This window comes from Dermacentor albipictus, chromosome 4 (genome assembly GCF_038994185.2).
Source record: "Dermacentor albipictus isolate Rhodes 1998 colony chromosome 4, USDA_Dalb.pri_finalv2, whole genome shotgun sequence".
Taxonomy (NCBI): domain Eukaryota; kingdom Metazoa; phylum Arthropoda; class Arachnida; order Ixodida; family Ixodidae; genus Dermacentor; species Dermacentor albipictus.
In genome coordinates, this window is record NC_091824.1 from 20,079,807 (window position 1) to 20,094,125 (window position 14,319).

Below are 14,319 nucleotides of genomic sequence, written 5' to 3' on the forward strand. Positions count from 1 at the left end.
TAGGAGATTTAAGTGGGATTATGACAGGTGACGCAGTGATGGCATAGAGGTAGGGCATCCGCCTCGCTTGCAAGAGGAGCGTGGTTCAAATCCCGGTGTCGCACAATTTTCCACAGGAGAAAAAAAAAAAAAAATCTGTGTTCATGAAATCGCATAAAAAGGCCTGGATTTAGGCCTGATCCCGGTGACCAGAACCGTTACCACACTCCCTCACCAGAGCAGTACTGGCCACCTTGGTGCAGTACTTGGCCACAACCTCCTATATGAATACAACAATCAAACCCCCGGCCCTCTGTCCCCATCAGCTGCAAAGCAGCTGACCACGGCATTCTATAGGATTAACGAGAGGGTGGCAGGTCTTGTTGTGAAACTTAAGAGGTACAAATTGAAGGTCGTACAGGTCTATGCGCCTACATCCAGACATGATGACCAGCAAGTCGAAAGCTTTTGTGAAGATGTGGAATCGGCAATGGGTAAAGTCAAAACAAAATACACTATACTGATGGTCGACTTCAATTCCAGGGTAGGCAAGAAGCAGGCTGGAGACAAGTCGGTGGGGGATATAGCATGGGTTATAGGAATAGCAGGGGCGAGTTATTAGTAGAGTTTGCGGAACGGAATAATTTGCGTATAATGAATACCTTCTTCCGCAAGCAGGATAATGGAAAGTGGATGTGGAGGAACCCGAATGGTGAGACTATAAATGAAATAGACCTCATACTCTGCACTAACCCTGGCATCATAAAAGATGTGAGCGTGCTCGGCAATGTGCGTTGTAGTGACCATAGAATGGTGAGATCTTGAATTAGCCTAGACTTCAGGAGGGAACGGAAGAAACTGGTACATAAGAAGCCGATCAGTGAGTTAGTGGTAAGAGGGAAAACAGGAATTCCGGATGAAGCTACAGAACAGGTATTTGGCTGTAACTCAGGAAGAGGCCCTTAGTGTTGAAGCCATGAACCACAATCTTAAGGGCATCATTAAATAGTGTGCAATAGAAGTCGGTGGTACCTTTGTTAGACAGGATACTGGCAAGCTATCGCAGGAGATGAAAGATCTGATCAAGAAAAGCCAATGTATGAAATCCTCTAACCCTACAGCTAGAGTAGAACTGGCAGAACTGTCGAAGTTAATCAACAAGCATAAGACAGCTGACATAAGGAACTATAATATGGATAGAATTGAACATGCTCTCAGGAATGGAGGAAGCCTAAAAGCAGTGAAGAAGAAGCTAGGAATTGGCAAGAATCAGATGTATGCGTTAAGAGACGAAGCTGGCAATATCATTACTAATATGGATAAGATAGTTCAATTGGCTGAGGAGTTCTATAGAGATTTATACAGTACCAGTGGCACCCACGACGATTATGGAAGAGAAAATAATCCAGAGGAATTCAAAATCCCACAGGTAACGCCGGAAGAAGTAAAGAAAACTTTGGGAGCTATGCAAAGGGGGAAGGCAGCTGGGGAGGATCAGGTAATGCAGATTTGTTGAAGGATGGTGGGCAGATTGTTCTAGAGAAACTGGCCACCCTGTATACGCAATGCCTCGTGACCTCGAGCGTACCGGAATCTTGGAACAATGCTAACATAATCCTAATCCATAAGAAAGGGGACACTGAAGACTTGAATATTTATAGACCGATCGGCTTACTGTCCGTTGCCTACAAAGTATTTACTAAGGTAATCGCAAATAGAATCAGGAACACCTTAGACTTCTGTCAACCAAAGGACCAGGCAGATTTCGTAAAGGCTACTCAACAATAGGCCATATTCACACTATCAGTAGAGAAATGTATGGGATATAACCAACCCTTATATATAGCTTTCATTGATTACGAGAAAGCGTTTGATTCAGTCGAAACCTCAGCAGTCGTGGAGGCATTACGGAATCGGGGTGTAGACGCGCCGTATGTAAAAATACTGAAAGATATCTATGGCGGCTCCACAGCCACCATGGTTCTCCATAAAGAAAGCAACGAAATCCCAATAAAGAAAGGCGTCAGGCAGGGAGATACGATCTCTCCAATGCTGTTCACAGCGTGTTTACATGAGGTATTCAGAGACCTGGAATGGGAAGAATTGGGGATGACAGTTAATGGAGAATACCTTAGTAACTTGCGATTCGCTAGTGATATTGCCTTGCTTAGTAACTCAGGGGACCAATTGCAAGGCATGCTCACTGACCTGGAGAGGCAAAGCAGAAGGGTGAGTCTAAATATCTAAAGTCTAATCGGAAAACTAAAGTAATGTTTAACAGTCTCAGAAGAGAACAGCAGTTTACGACAGATAGCGAGGCACTGGAAGTGGTAAGGGAATATGTCTACTTCGGGCAGGTAGTGACCGCTGATCCGGATCATGAGACTGAAATAATCAGAAGAATAAGTATGGGCTGGCGTGCGTTTGGCAGGCATTCTCAGATCATGAACAGCAGGTTGCCATTATCTCTCAAGAGAAAAGTGTATAACAGCTTTGTCTTACCAGTACTGACGTACGGGGCAGAAACCTGGAGGCTTACGAAAAGGGTTCTACTTAAATTGAGGACGACACAATGAGCTATGGAAAGACGGATGATGGGTGTAACATTAAGGGATAAGAAAAGAGCAGATTGGGTGAGGGAACAAATGCGAGGTAATGACATCTTAGTTGAAATCAAGAAAAAGAAATGGGCATTGGCAGGACATGTAATGAGGAGGGAAGATAACCGATAGTCATTAAGGGTTACGGACTGGATTCCAAGGGAAAGGAAGCGTAGCAGGGGGCGGCAGAAAGTTAGGTGGGCGGATGAGATTAAGAAGTTTGCAGGGACGACATGGCCACAATTTGTACCGGGGTAGTTGGAGAAGTATGGCAGAGGCCTTTGCCCTGCAGTGGGCTTAACCAGGGTGATGGTGATGCTGATGATGATGGGAGAGGTCTTTGCCCTGTAGTAGGCGTAGTCAGTCTGCTGATGATGATGATGACAGGGGGAAATTCACAGCTACTATACATGACAATTGGAACGGTTTTACAGCGATGCGGCTATCATTACAACTAGAAGTGCCTGGAAAGGTAAATGCCAATGGCAAAAGGGCCCAGCAAAAGTTGTAATGTTTGAAAATATCTACGTTGCCAGTCCAAAGTACCGAAAATCATAGCGTGCTGAAAATTGAAGAAGACTGGAAGAGTGATGTGATGGTGATGTCGCAAGTGTAGGGTTTAATTAGGTATTGTGCACCTAGGGTATCTTGTAGTAGTATCCATGCCTAATGTTCAAGAAAATTCAAGGTGTGGGTGGTGCTCTAATCGTGCCGACAGCCTTGCAGGAAATTTCGCTGCTGTTTTGCATGGCTACATGTGTAGGGCAGGCTTTTTGTTTATTGTGTGACACATTTTGAATCGGGCTTTGCTCGCAGCGTCCGTAGGTCATCACGGTACTTTTCTTTGTGCAGGAGGGATGCGGATGCGCAAAATCGTGGTGGCTGGACACCCCTGATGTACGCTGCTTGCTCTGGCCAGACGGTGATCCTGCAGCTGCTACTAGAGCAGGGCGCCAGTGTGAATCTGCACGGTGGCAGGCATAAACGCACAGCCACCATAGTTGCAGCCATGTATGGACGCCAACAGTGCATTGCCCTCCTTCATCAGGTGGGGCAAGGGTTGTTTTGAGCTTCAGCACAAGGGTTCTGTGCTGGTCTAGTATGGGTGTTATTCTTGACATAGACAAATTCAGCCGTATTGTTAAATTAGCCATCTTCAGACAGATGTTCTGTTTTTTTTTTTAAATTTGCCATGGCAAACTACCCTACCAATGCCTAATGGTAACTTTATCCTGTTTAAATTTGCACCGTAATGTATTAGCTTGGATCATCGAGTTTTTGTATAATCATTCCCAATCAGTGTTTTTATCTAACCATTGGTCTACACCTATTTCAGTATCTTCTGGTGTACCTCAGGGTTGTATACTTGGCCCCATCTTATTTTCAATATATTGAAATGACCTGCTCCCTCCTGTATCTTCTAATATTTGCATGTTCGCTGACAATTGTGTGGTTTACAGTACCATTACTAACTCGTCAGGCCAGATTGCCCTTAACCAAGACCCTTGACTGCATCCAAAATTGGTGCAATGACTGGCCAATGACCTTGAACTCTACTAAATGTAAAATTATGCTGTTCAGTCACTGCTGTAGCCCATTCTATTTCACTTACAACATTGCTAACCAACAACTTGAATAGGCATCTGCTGCATCTTTCCGTCTATGAGTCCTGCCTTTGTATAAGTTTCACCCCTCAAATCGGCAGTTTTACCGAAAAAGCAAAACAACAACTGCAACAAAATAATAGTAATAAAAAACATGACTTATATACAGGAAGATATGGTACTTACAAATACCTTATCTAATAATCTGTTGTGGAACACACACATGACCTACGTCATCTCAGTATCTAACAAAATGTTGCGTTTCCTTAAACGTCATCAGCACCACATACCAAAACATGTAAAACTTCTTGCTTATAAATCGTCAGTCCTATCAAAACTAGAATATGCATCCCCCATCTGAAGCCCCCATGAAGTTGGTCTCACTAACAATCTTGAATCAGTCCAGTACCGTGCTGCAAGGTTAATTCGTTCTTCATATTTCTATAACATCAGTGTTTCTGCATTAAAAGCACAATGCGATTTATCTCCCCTGTGTTTCTGCCAACTGTGTTTCCACCAATTACCTTTTCCACAAATTATTTCGTTCTACACTTAATCGTGAGCATTACATAATGCCTGCCGCTTACGTTTCTCATTGCCCTAGTCAAGCATTACAGGTTGTCCACGTGCCTGCACTAAAACATACGCAGCATCTCTTTTTCCCAGAGCAGCCAGAGACTGGGATGGCTTTTTCTACAACACCTCTCTTATCACCTGCCCTTCCACCTTCACAGCAAATGTAGCCAATCATCTTTCATGATAAAACCATGCTACAATATTTTTTTTACATAATTCTGTAACCCACCCCTTATGTAATAACCCTCGCGGGGTCCTTAAATAAATGAAATGAAATCTTGTCAGCTCCGATTGCTTCAGGGGGCTGCTGCAGCCTCTCTGATTAGTTCAGAGTACTGCTATTACAGAATTCGACAATATGATGGAATTCGATGATGTCCAGAACAGTACCCTTGGTTTACTGTGTTCATCATAGCGAAACAGCACACATGATGCAACAAGTGAAACAAGCAAGACAGTGCACTGCCTGTTTTGATGTTGTGCACAAGGGTTCTGAGCTGGGCTAGTTGGTTTATGTTTTTGCAACAGCACAGATGATGGGAGGGATAAAACAGACAAGACAACAGCACATTGTCTTATCTGTTTCATTCGTCGTGTCATCTGTACTGTTTTGCCTTGTTGAGCTGTTGTGCTTGCAATGCTTTAAAGAGACACAAAAAGAGACGAATAATTTGCACTGCATCAGTAAATTACCTTGATATAACACCAAAAAAGCCACTTCTATTATGAGGGGAGGATTGGTAAGCAAAAACAAGGAAAGATGTGAAAAGTTAAGAGCTATTAGATTTATGAGCAAAACTGGGTGATCACAGTAGCGGAAACTGGTGACCGCTGCAGGAACAACTAAATTAATTGCTTTTCTTTTTTCTTTTTGACAAACCATAATAACCTGAAAGAAGCTTCACCCCCGAAAGATAACCTACTGCTGTTTTTGGCATGATTTGCTATTTTTTCCATAACACCGAAAGATAGCCCACTGCCACCACCATCAATGATGACCACAGCAACAGTGGGGTCAATTAGAGATCAGGAACAATGCTGACTGGGAAGGGCAGTCATCTGCGGTTCATAACCCTTTGCTGCAATGGTGACCTTGGTCACCATTGCAGCAAAGATACCAGTTGCAGTTAGATACCACAGAAGATAAGCAAGCAATGCTGAACAATTTCCAAGCTTGCAAAACTTGGTCACGTCGTGTTTTGTCCCGGAGCAGCAAGGACATCAGGATGCAACAGTCTGACCATGTGCGTGATAAGATCATAGAAATTTTGTTCAGCAGTGGTAGTGACTGCTCTTTTGAAGGTTTTGAAGACGACTAAACACAGGCATATAAACAAACCTTCACAACTATTGGCTACGGTGTTTTTTTCTCCCAACTTTAATGTACACCAAACGTTAGCATGTCTCTGTCTTTTCACCCGATTTGCTCTAGACTTCGGATGCTGCGGTATGTTCAAAATTTCTTCAATTCCTGGCTACCTTGGAACACTGTAGTAGTGCTAGATACACATAAAATCTATAAATATGAAAGGTACGACACTTCTGCAATAATTACATAACTACAATCCCTGGAATGTAATACCAGAGTCCTTCAATGTTTTTTCTGGTCATGAAACTGCCACCTCAGTTTCATGTAGAGCCAGTGCCCGCCGCTGGAGGTGTAACTGTGCATGAGAGGGCATGCTAACGCCGCTACCGCCGTTATTGTGTGTGGGACAGCCTCAGTACTCTAGCTTTCTAAACTTCTGCAACCGCCACTCTAATTTTGCATAACTACTTTTAACATTCCACATGCATCAATAACTGCCTGAGTGCGTCTTCTGCCATAAAATGAGTGCCTGGGAAAAAGAAGTAGCTGCTCAGAACATCCAGTTTGCTGCAGCTTTCTGCCAAGAAAAAGAAAAAAAAAATTCAGCGATTTTACGTGACAAAATAACAATTCGATTATGAGGCATGCCGTAGTGGGGGAATCAAATTAATTTTGGCCACCTGGGGTCCTTTAACGTGCACTTAAATCTAAATAAACGGGTGTTTTTACATTTTGCCCCCATCGAAATGCGGCCGCCATGGCTGAGATGGTCTCAGTCCAGATTTATTTCTCAGTACCGTTCGTCTGAACGCTTCGATAGGTTCCTCTTTTTAATATTTGCCTGAAAAAAAGAAAAAAAGAAAAAAAAAACATGCATTCGCAACAAAGTGCCAGTGGTGCCATTTGTAAACAGAGGCAAACATCTGGGTTGTTGCACCCCTACTCACCCATAAGTAAGTGCGAACTCTCAATTGCACATAGCACAGGGTTGTTTGCCGAGCACAGCTGTTCACTTTCTATTAAACCGTGAGCAGTATCTTATCAGGAGATCAAAGCAATGAAATCATTATTGCAAGGGCTGCTTCCGCAATAATGACCTCGTTTAATGACAAAGAAAAGGAAACTGAACTGCTCTGTGCGCTTCAAATTTCTTGGCAAAGCGATGCCCTTTCTGAATGATATTTAAGTAGGATAAATGTAGGACAAACATCCAACTAAATGTCTTCGGTCCGGCTATTAGTATAGGATTAATACCAATGTGAAGTGTTAGGACCTGTACAGTTGAAAGTGCATTGTAATTAGGCAATTGTCTTAGCAAGCAGTCATTTAGAAGCGTCAGTAAGCCCAGCACTTGTTCACGTTTGGTTGCGGTTTCGATGCAGAAACGAGACTAGGTACTTTGGTTCTTAATGGGCAACTATTTGCAAGAGGTTAAAATATTCTAACCACCGGTCCAGATATTTTTGTCATGGTCAGAAAATGAAAAATGTTTTATAATTCAATCAAAAAAAGAAATGAAATGTGTTGGTGCAAGAACATCATACAAGCACGACGATTTATTTATTAGGTAAAACAAGTGACATACAACACGAAGAGGTGTCCGGTCATGAATGCTCGACTCTTCACAATGCAAGAAGTTTGTTAAAAGCATGGCACTGATATAAGAAACATGAAGAGAGAACGAACATCAAAACATGGGAGATATGCTTTGAAGCGCAGGAAACACCAGCAAACGAATGGCACTAAATGCAGGATGCATAATCGATTGTTTCTATACACAAGAATGTGTAAAGCATAAGCATTTCATAACACATGGCAAATCAACTCTTGAAGGAACACAAGTTGCCACAGCACCAATACCACAGTTTTTTCATACTCAGATAATTTTTAAAAGATAAAATCGGCGCTCTTCAATCATGCCTGACGACTCACATAGTCGTTTGCATGGGGGTCAAACTGTCGAGGAGTGAGACCGAGGTTTGGATTTCGTGGGATACGCTGGAAGGCCTTCAAAAATCCTTGTGACGACGTTAGGCTTCAACGTAGGCTTTTCACACTCCAGGGGCATGGCATCGCAGTGTATGTCGAAATTGTAGGCAGTGATGATGTCCGAGGCGTTGGAAGTGTTTCACGCAGAAACGGTTATATTTGCATTCACATAAAACCACCACTTTCCTGCCACTGTGTGGCCCGCTTCCATTTCTCGCGCTGCTCCTTGTCACTCTGTAAACAAAACACCTTTTTGGTTGTTTCCTTGTAGCCGGAACGGCATCCTGGCATGCACACGTGTTCGGCATCGTCCACCCCGCCACTTCAGCTGAACAGTTCAGAACTTGAATAGCGCAGCATATGCACAGAATGCACTATATCAATTGGCTCATCTCGCATCACGCAAGCGTTTCGGTAGGCGAATAATGCCCTCTGAGGCACAGTGGCGCCGCCTCACGGCAGCTTTGAGCAGCTTATGAACCTCTCCCATAGCGTGACGGGGGAGTTTCCTGACCAGATAAGATGGAAGGACTCTGGTAATACTTGCAATATGAAAAAAAAAGAAGAAGAAGAAGAAGAAGAAAAAGAAGAAAGAAAGAAAGAAAGAAAGAAAGAAAGAAAGAAAGAAAGAAGAAGAAGAAGAAGAAGAAGAAGAAGAAGAAGAAGAAGAAGAAGAAGAAGAAGAAGAAGAAGAAGATACATTTCACCACAAAACAGTGAAGCGACCACTTTCTGACTTTTTAGTTTTTATCTTATTGTATTATGTTTGTTCATAGCATATGTTGTAATTTTTGTGCAATTGGTAAGGAATGTTCAATTTTGCTAATGAATTTATTGGGTGATATAGTTGCCTCCTCAATGATAAATTTTCGTGTTTGTCATTGAGTGAGAAATTCGCTGCAGCGTTCCTGCTAAAGTGTTGTGGACAGATATAATATGTGAACATTTTTTTAATGCATTGATGTCTTTCTCTGTGTAAGTGCATTTTGTTGTGTTATTCTAAACTGTAAATGGTGGCGGCCATCCAAGTGCGCCGTGGTGGTAGTTTATGCAATTTAAGGGCAGAACGAATGCATTTGAGCAGTTTTTGGATACAGTGTTATGTAAGTAGATTATTTGCAGACTGTCATTCCAGAAAGTTTCGTTAGAGATTGCTATAAAAAAGTTTCGTCACGAGATATGAAGTGTGACTCGTGTGGCCGTTAGCTGGGGATCCAAAAATATTTCGTTGCCTCGGGATTTCATTAATGCTGGTTTAGACTGCAAAGAGTCGTAAAAGTATACAACACCATTCATTTCCCCCAAGGGCATCTGAAATAAAAAGGCGTCTGGGTCTGAAATAACTGCCCATTTGGCCTGAAGCAGGCATGCAGGCTTGGGGCTTTCAGGTCAGGCGACGGCGTAATTTTTGTGGAATGGAAGGCTGCAGTAGACCAAACTGCTTCTGCAGTAAACTGAAAGACAGGTTGTTGACACAATCTTGAAGTTTCTTTACCAGCTCGCCGTCACATCATAGATTTTGACACTGTCCGCTCGTGCCTCGTTAGGTGTTTATCGGTAAAGATGGACTCATTGTATTCTAATACATTCACCAACTGAACTTAGCAAGCATCAAGGACTTCCACTGAGCCACGATGGCCCAAATGTGGCAGAAAAAAAGAAAGTTAAAGAAATACTGAAGTTCTTGATGTTTCACTGATGCATTGCTGCTGCGGTTTTGTTGCAAAATAAGAAAATGGAAGCTTAACCATTGTTAAACTTTTTCTTCTAATCGCCCCAGTGTCGCAAAAATAAAGAAAATTGCAATTTGAAAAATTACTTAATCAGTCAAAGCTAATTTAGCATCTCTTTAAGCTGTTCTATGATTGAAAACAAAGCACAGCAAGGAAACATTAGACACCGAAGGACACACAAGACCGGCACCTCATCTCATCATCATGTGTTGCTCCTTTGTAGTACTTTTTTTGCAGCTGTGCATCTTTATTAAGAAGTGTTGACCAACTAACCTGCCTCAGATTTATGCCGCCTTGAGAAATTAGTACATTCACTGCGGTAGTATGTGTTGAAGTCCAGGGTCTTGTGGGGTATGACTCGCTGGAATGGTCAAACAAGGGAAGCCTCAGTCAAAGTCATTGTTTCGACAAGGGAACTTTTTATTTATTGATTTACGAAAGTACCCACAGCGCCTTCGGTAGGCGTTACAGTAGGAGGGGGGGGGGATTACATAAAAGAAAAAGATACATAATACAAGCAGCATAGGATAAAATGCCACTACCATGTTCATGTCTATTACGTTACATCATGAAGCAACTGTACAAACATATCATTTGAAGTTATTTTCACAATATCACTTGGTAACTGATTCCAGTCTCGAGTTATATTGGCGAAAAAGGACTTACTAAACATTTTAGTTTTACATAAAGTTTCTTTCACTTTGAGTTCGTGATCAACGCTCATAGACACATAGTAGTTCGTGTTATTGATACCTGTTCCTGAACGAAAAATATCATGGAACAGTTTTAATCTATGAATTGATCGTAGTTTTTATAGCAGGTCTCACCCAATTTTCTTTTTGGCCACTGTCACACTAAAATTTCGTGTGTAATTTTTAAATACAAGTCGTATAGCCTTACTCTGTACTCTTTCCAGTTTGTCTATGTGTGCTTGTGCCCAAGGATCCCAAACTGTGCTGGCATATTCAAGTGTTGATCAGGCACTGGAAAGTGGAGCCTTCACTTTGATTGGAAATTGTTTTGCATTTCTTTTCATAAAACCTAGAACCCGAGATGCTTTGGCAGGGATGGGATCAATGTGATGTATCCAAGACAAATCAGTGGTGAAATACACTCCCAAATATTTAAATTCTGACACAGTGAACAGTTGTATAACATTCATATTATAGTGAGACTAACATTGTTTCTTTTTCTTTTTAGTTATACATTTTAGCACCATTTTCTTTATGTTAAAGTTCATATGCCACGTTGAACACCACTGTGTGATCCTGTCAATGTCACCTTGCAGTATTGCACAATCATTTAAATTATTGATAATCCTATACAATATGCAATCATCTGTAAACATGCAAAAAGAAGATTTAATATTATCAGCAATGTCGTTCACATGAATAAGAAAGAGCAGTGGGCCAACCACTGATCCCCGTGGTACTCCTGAAGTCACGTCAGCCTCATCCGATTTCTCTCCTTTTACAACAACCCTCAATCGTCTAAGCTGCAGATAATTTTTTACCCAATTAGTTACTGTAGTGTCAATACCATACCATGACAACTTTTCATATGGCGCATATACGGTAAAACAAATGCATTTAATTCATCGGCACTACCATGTGCCATCCGTCTCTGGAATGACCTCCCTGATAATATAGCCTCCATATCTAATCTCGACACGTTCCACTCTCAGTTACTCATGCTTTTCCCATCTAATACCGTTCACGAGTGACCAATCTAGTGTAAGTTATCGTGCATTTTTTGCCATGTTGTATATCATTTTCATAAACGGTATTCCTTTGCTCTGTTAACAGTAACAAGTGTTCGTGTGCCTTCATATATTGCTTTGTATTCCTATTGCCTTCAATATTGTGTAACATGTTAATCTTTTGATAGCACTGTTCCTATTGGAAATTTGTACTTTTTATACCTTTAACTGTTTAATGTGCCCCCCTTACTTTATGCCCTTCCATAGGGCCTGTAAGGTTCTTTTGAATAAATAAATAAATAAAAACATCATGCCGCACAACATCAAAAGCCTTCTTAAATCAAGACATATACAGTCGATTGTGCCGCCTTTATCCAATGAACTTGCCAGGTCATGAGTTAATTCTGCGAGCTGCGTGACACAGGAAAATTGACTGCAGAAACCATGCGGGCAATTGGTCAGCAGGAGATTTTCATTTAAATGTTTGATTATGTTAGAGAAAAGAACATGTTCCAGCACTTTGCACACTTTATTTATTTATTTATTTATTTATTTATTTATACAATACTGGGGACAAGAAGTCCAAGCAGGGTGAGCAAAACACAAAAGATCACATACACAGAAGAACAAGATGAAACAAGTGTGTAACACGTTTTTCACACCACTTCTTTCGTCATAAGGTAGTCGATTAAAAAAATGCTTAACTTGATTTTAATACAATCATAATAATAAACTCAAAATAACAACATTATTTACACAAATGTTTATACAGGTAACGGGCACTGCAGATATGCTTCAGTTACTTTATTCCAGTCAGCTAATGTTTGTGGAAAACAAAAGAGTACCGAAACGTGTCATTCCTTCCGAAAATTGTTGTTCGAGAATGAGGGTAGTGGTGTCCAGTGGGTCTGCTTATCAAGAGGGATACATATTTTGTGGTGTCCATGGCTAGCCCATGATTATTTCATTTTGAAAGGAACTCTAGCCGACTTTTCTATCTTCGAACATGTAATAGTTCAATGCTGTTATCGGTTAGTAATGCAGTGGGGGACTCAGTAGCTTTAAATTTACTGTAGATAAATTGTACTGCTTTTATTTAAATTCTTTCTAGGTTCTTAATGTTAATTTTTGTGTGAGGGTCCCATGATTATTTCATTTTGAAAGGAACTCTAGCCGACTTTTCTTTCTTCTAACTTGTAATAGTTCACTGCTGTTATCGGTTAGTAATGCAGTGGGGGAGTCAGTAGCTTTAAATTTACTGTAGATAAATCGTACTGCTTTTGTTTGAATTCTTTCTAGGTTCTTAATGTTAATTTTTGTGTGAGGGTTCCAAACTATGGAAGCATACTCACGTTTTGGCCTAATTAAGGAAAAGTAAGAGAGTAGTTTACCACTAGGCGGAGAAGTCTTGAGTTTGTGGTGCAGAAGGCATAGTTTCCGGAAAGCGGCAGAGCTGATGGTATTGATGTGCAAGTTCCATGATAAGTCACTCGTTAATGTTAAGCCTAAATATTTATAGCCGGTTACTTTCAGTAAAGGTTCTGCAGCCAAATTGTTAGTGTAGTCTAAGGGGAATTTTCGGTAGGTTATGGGGAGATAGACACACTTAGTCGCCTTAAGAAGCATTCCCCATTTCTCACACCATTTCAACACATTGCCTAAGGTAGAGTTAAGGTCACAGTGGTCAGTAATGCAGTTAACTTCTTTAAACAAAACACAATCATCAGAAAATAGACGAATTTGAACGGGGGTGTTAACCACATTGACAACAGCATTAATATACAGCAAAAAAAGTATAGGGCCAAGTACACTCCCCTGCGGAATGCCGGAAGTTACTGGAAGGCAGCCAGAGAGTTGTTCCCCCACCTGAACATATTGGTTGCGGTTCAGATAGGCTGAAATCCAGGCAATGAATAATTCTGGTATGCCAATCATCCGAAGCTCTTAGTAATTAGTTTATCGTGTGGAACTGTATAGAATGCTTTGCTGTAATCTAGGAATATTGCATCAATTTGACTGTGCGTATCTAGACAAGCTGCAAAGGTGTGAACTATAGTAACCAATTGTGTTGTAGTAGAAAATCCTTTTTGAAATCCATGTTGATGATTTGATAAAACAGAGTTTTCTTCTAAGAATTCGTGTAATTTGTGAGCTATTATGTGTTCGATAAGTTTACAACATGAAGATGCTAAGGAGATTGGGGGATAATTTTGTAGTAATAGACGGTCGCCTTTCTTGAATATAGGCACCACTCGGGCTGACTTCCACTCACCTGGCAATTCCGCTGATAACAGAGAGACATGAAAACTAACTAAGTATTTAGCAACAGATTTGGTAATGCAATGAAGAAATATGTTGGGTATATTGTCGGGACCACAAGAAGTTTGTCTTAGAGTCAAGCAACATCGCAACGACGCTAGGATAAGAAATGAAGTTTACATTTACAGTATGGTTCATGTTTCTGGTGGGCAGAGAATCACTAGGGGCAGAAAATACACTCTGGAAATAGTCATTGAAGTGTTGAGCAACGGCGGTCTGATCAGATACCAATGAACCATCGACAAAAACCTGTGATATGGGTTTCTTTTTTTTGCTGATATAGTTCCAAAACTTATTTTGATCATTTTTTATCAAGTTTGGGAGTGACGTTTGAGGTAGTATTCTTTCGAGGTAAGCGCCGCATGTGCAAGGTTATTTAGAGTGTCAAATATAAGTTTGGGATCAGCATGCTTTTTCTTTAATCTTTTTGTTTTACGCTTGAGGTGAATGATGCTTCTCGTCATCCATGGTGCATGTTTATGCACTTTCTTACGTTCAAACAGTATAAAGT

At 41.1% G+C, this 14,319-nt stretch overlaps 1 protein-coding gene across 4 annotated transcripts in view; it reads left to right on the top strand.

The window, feature by feature from the left end:
* Positions 1 to 14,319, top strand: part of LOC135915120 (ankyrin repeat and SAM domain-containing protein 3-like) — a 96,042-nt gene that overhangs the window by 27,710 nt on the left and 54,013 nt on the right. For all 4 annotated transcript variants that reach the window (XM_070536849.1, XM_065448112.2, XM_065448111.2 and 1 more), the window contains exon 2: positions 3,432 to 3,627. In XM_070536849.1, coding sequence (XP_070392950.1) covers positions 3,432 to 3,627 — 196 coding nt within the window. The remainder of the gene's footprint in view (positions 1 to 3,431; positions 3,628 to 14,319) is intronic.